The sequence below is a fragment of the Vigna angularis genome, chromosome 11 (genome assembly GCF_016808095.1).
Source record: "Vigna angularis cultivar LongXiaoDou No.4 chromosome 11, ASM1680809v1, whole genome shotgun sequence".
Classification (NCBI taxonomy): domain Eukaryota; kingdom Viridiplantae; phylum Streptophyta; class Magnoliopsida; order Fabales; family Fabaceae; genus Vigna; species Vigna angularis.
In genome coordinates, this window is record NC_068980.1 from 8,664,748 (window position 1) to 8,668,529 (window position 3,782).

Consider the following 3,782-nt stretch of genomic DNA (forward strand, 5'->3'; position numbering starts at 1 on the left):
CTAGGATGATCACATTTCTGACATTTAAAAAATTATAATACATTATTTTTTAAAAACAATATATTAAATTATATTGTTTTAGTAATTTAAATAGTGAATTATTTTTTTCTAAAATATTAATAATTAGCTAAAAACATTTAGAAAGAAAAAACAAAACATGTAACAACAAAAATTTAAACTATCAATAATACTATCAATAATCCCATCGTCCAGGCCATTTCATTCTCTTCCATTGCCTCCACCCTGCGGTACAATACACACTCATCAACAAACAACATAAAATACACATAATTTTGGCACTGATTCTTTCTTTTTGTTCAAAATAATGTTGGATACACACTGATTTCAAGTTCATACTGCAAAAGAGAACTAAGAGTGAAGAGAGAGGAGCATTTTCAGGTTTTTATTAAATTTTTAAACAGGACAAAACTAGGGTTTATGAGTTTCAGGGGGTGCAGGAAGAAAAAGAAAAATTCAAGAAGAAAGGGCTCCTTGTCATAATTCAGGGGGTAATTAGTATTTGTAAATAGGAGCTTTGAAAACCTAAGTAAATAATAATAATAATAATAATAATAGTAGTAGTAAATAGCAATACATGTATTTAATGTCTGAAAGGGTAAGTGTAGAAGGTACAAGTAGTGAAATGTATGTTGTTTTTGTAAATTTGTGGAATCTAAAGTTCAATCTAAACCCTGGCTAATCCCAACTAAACACCAGATGCGTGATTCAGAAATATTTCAAATAACATGTGTTGTGATATATAATTTGAAATTGATTATGAGGAAATTTATGAGATGAGAAAAAAAATAATTGAGTACAATTTGATATTCTTGAGTAGTGATAATTATAAATAACTTGTGGTCATCATTTTATTAGTTAAAGTACAATCTTTTTCTTATACCTATATTTTTATTTAATCAATATAGAAATTTATCATTCAAATTTGACATGTCAAGTACTTTTACAATAATATACAGCACATGTAAATATTCTAATATTTACACTTACATATATTGCTTGAAATTATAATTATACCTTTTCTTATTCCTTTAAACATTTTGTTTGCAGTTTGATTCGTATAAAAATATTATTTCAATCTTTTTTATTTTATTTTACTCATTTCACTATGGGCATTTTTATGTCTATAATATTTTTTTATTCTGTTGAAATAGAATAATAAAAACAAAATCATATAAAATATAAAACCAAACAAATTTATATAAAAACCAAAATCAAAATACAAATTTATCTCAAGGACAAACATAATTGATTCAAATATTGATTGTTACTTTACAATACAACACAAGTAACACAATACATCAACTACTACCAGTCATGCATCACCTTCCTTGGAGATTCTTTATTCATTTTATTGTTTATTTTTGCTTTAAACTGTCACACGTCACGCCACCTTCAAACTATGATATGAAACATTGTAGTACGACATAACTATGATGCTTCGATCTATAATCTACTTTTTAGGTAAATTTTTTGCTGCTTCCAATATCATCTGCAGAGATATCTCGAAACATGACTTGAGTTGGTATTCATCTATGAAGCCTTCTTCTACTCCAAATCCAACTCTTAAATATCCCATGTAGCTTGTTATAGTCACTGTCATACTCTGTAAATCCATCACAAAATATGTTTCACAACATTAGTATCAATTCACATAGGACTAAAATTTAGAGAATACAACATGCTCTTAATCATGCACCAAACTTTATATTATTATGTTTGAATAATTGATACTATTATATTTCATTTATTTTTATTTTTATTTTTTATAAAAGTTTATTTAATTAATATTTAAAACAATTCGGAGAAGGATAAGTTATATACTTTTGTTTATAGAGATGAAAATCAGATAAAAGTTCAATCCTACTAAATCTGAATACGAAAATAAAAACAATTTTTTTCTTAAAAGATATAGTTCAAGTCATTTAGTATGGAGCAAGTATAAGATATTTGAATTAGTTTAGTGGATATATTAAATGCATCATCTAAAGAAAGATTGACCTAGCAAATAGTTAAAAGTTATATTTAATACCTACAATATTCACTACAATTTTTTATTTTGTCTTCCAAAATACCTTAGTTCATTTCTTAAAAGTAGGCCAATTTCAATCTTTTCATAATCAATTCTTTCTTATAGATTCAGTGTATGGGAGAGAGACCTGAGATAAACCAACAGTCATGAAGTAGAAGCCTTTGATTGGATGATTAGCCAAAGTCACTTTCTCTGCTGGCCCTACCATGTGTGATATGCTCAAACTTGCATTATTCATTATCTTATACATGTAGTTCGTAGCAGCCTACAACACCAAGTAATTAATACAAACAATTCTGTCATTACTAACTTTAACTAAATCATTAAACTTGATTAATAATGCTCAAACTTACAATATTGAAAAAAGAGAAATGATGCATTAATTAAACACGATTATTTCAAACCTGTGGTCCTTTGATTTGGTTCAACAAGCGTAAAAGCACACCAGTCATTGGTACTGCCAAAGAATTTCTCTGTCTGTTGATACTTTTCTTGGCATCTAACACAAACTCCAGTGGGTTCAATTCTTTCTTATCACTTAACATGGGCACTGGAACATGCATGAAGTGGAATCTGTTCCCCCAAGGTGCCTTAGAATTGGTAGCATGCATCTCCTTCGCTGATATGTAAGCCCTAATATTCCTGGTATTCAGCAGCACCAATGCTGTAGTCTCAGCAGTTCTTGATCTGTGATTCTTTGCCTTCATGTACAGTTGAATGCCAAAGAAAATTGCACCAACCAACACATCATTTACGCTCTACATGTGAAAAAAAAGAGTCAATGATATAATGAAACAAGAAAAAAACACTTGAGAAACTATAAAGTCTGAACTTACCACTTTGAGTTTATTTTTGACTTCTTTAATGTTGTCTAAAGAGAGGGAAACATTTACTATACTCATAGGGCGAAACCCTACATCTTCATGCCCTGACCTTAATGGTGTCTGTTCATCTGGTATCAGGCTGTTTTTCAACAAACTCCAGCCAAAATCAAATGCACTCTTGAACATAGAGGCAGTTTGAGATAACTGTTTTGGCATGGCATTGGTGCTTGTTGATGATTTGCTTGAAGGAAATTTTATTTGAACAGAAGGATTATCAGCACTTTCTACTATCGAAAGGAAAGTTGTCATGAAAGAGTAGCCATCTCCAAGTGCATGATGGAGCTTAAATATAAAAGTTCCTTCACATTTGCTCGTTGGATACTTAAATAAATGCAATTCCCAAAGTGGTTTATCTTCTCGAAACTGTTCCATAGCTATTTTTGACATGTATTCATCAAAACACTCGTCGTATGATTTGAGTGTTCCGTTGGTGGACGTAAACTTAGGAATCTTGACGTGATCCTGTAGGTTAACATCAACTTGTTTCCAAACCTTTTTCCCATCCTTGTCAGCAACCTGTTCAAGTTATGCACTAATAATATCAGATGATATTTTTCTTTCATATAATATATAGATATAGATACATAATAATAAATTATACGTACCATGATAGAAGAGAATCTGGAGCATATGGGAAGTAACTTGTTCTTAAGCAGAGGTTGAACTTTTGAGTCATCAATTGGAATCTCAGATTCAGCAACAGCAATGACAAACACGTTTATCAGAGAGCTGCTGAAGTAATCTGCCATAGGGCTCAGAGGCACTGGAATATCTTCTTCAAAGCAGTTCATCTTTTTCTCTTATATTTTTTTTCTTTCGCAAACAAAGGTATTGTTTCTGTAAAATAA

At 30.1% G+C, this 3,782-nt stretch overlaps 1 protein-coding gene across 1 annotated transcript; it reads right to left on the reverse strand.

The window, feature by feature from the left end:
• Nucleotides 1–1,255: 1,255 nt before the first annotated feature.
• On the reverse strand, nucleotides 1,256–3,782 carry LOC108332855 (wax ester synthase/diacylglycerol acyltransferase 5). The gene is made up of 5 exons (XM_052870902.1): nucleotides 3,540–3,782; nucleotides 2,887–3,450; nucleotides 2,455–2,808; nucleotides 2,178–2,315; nucleotides 1,256–1,624 (listed from the first exon to the last, which is right to left on the reverse strand). Exons 1-5 carry the CDS (start codon nucleotides 3,723–3,725, stop codon nucleotides 1,472–1,474), a joined length of 1,395 nt encoding a protein of 464 aa, XP_052726862.1. The 5' UTR covers nucleotides 3,726–3,782; the 3' UTR covers nucleotides 1,256–1,471.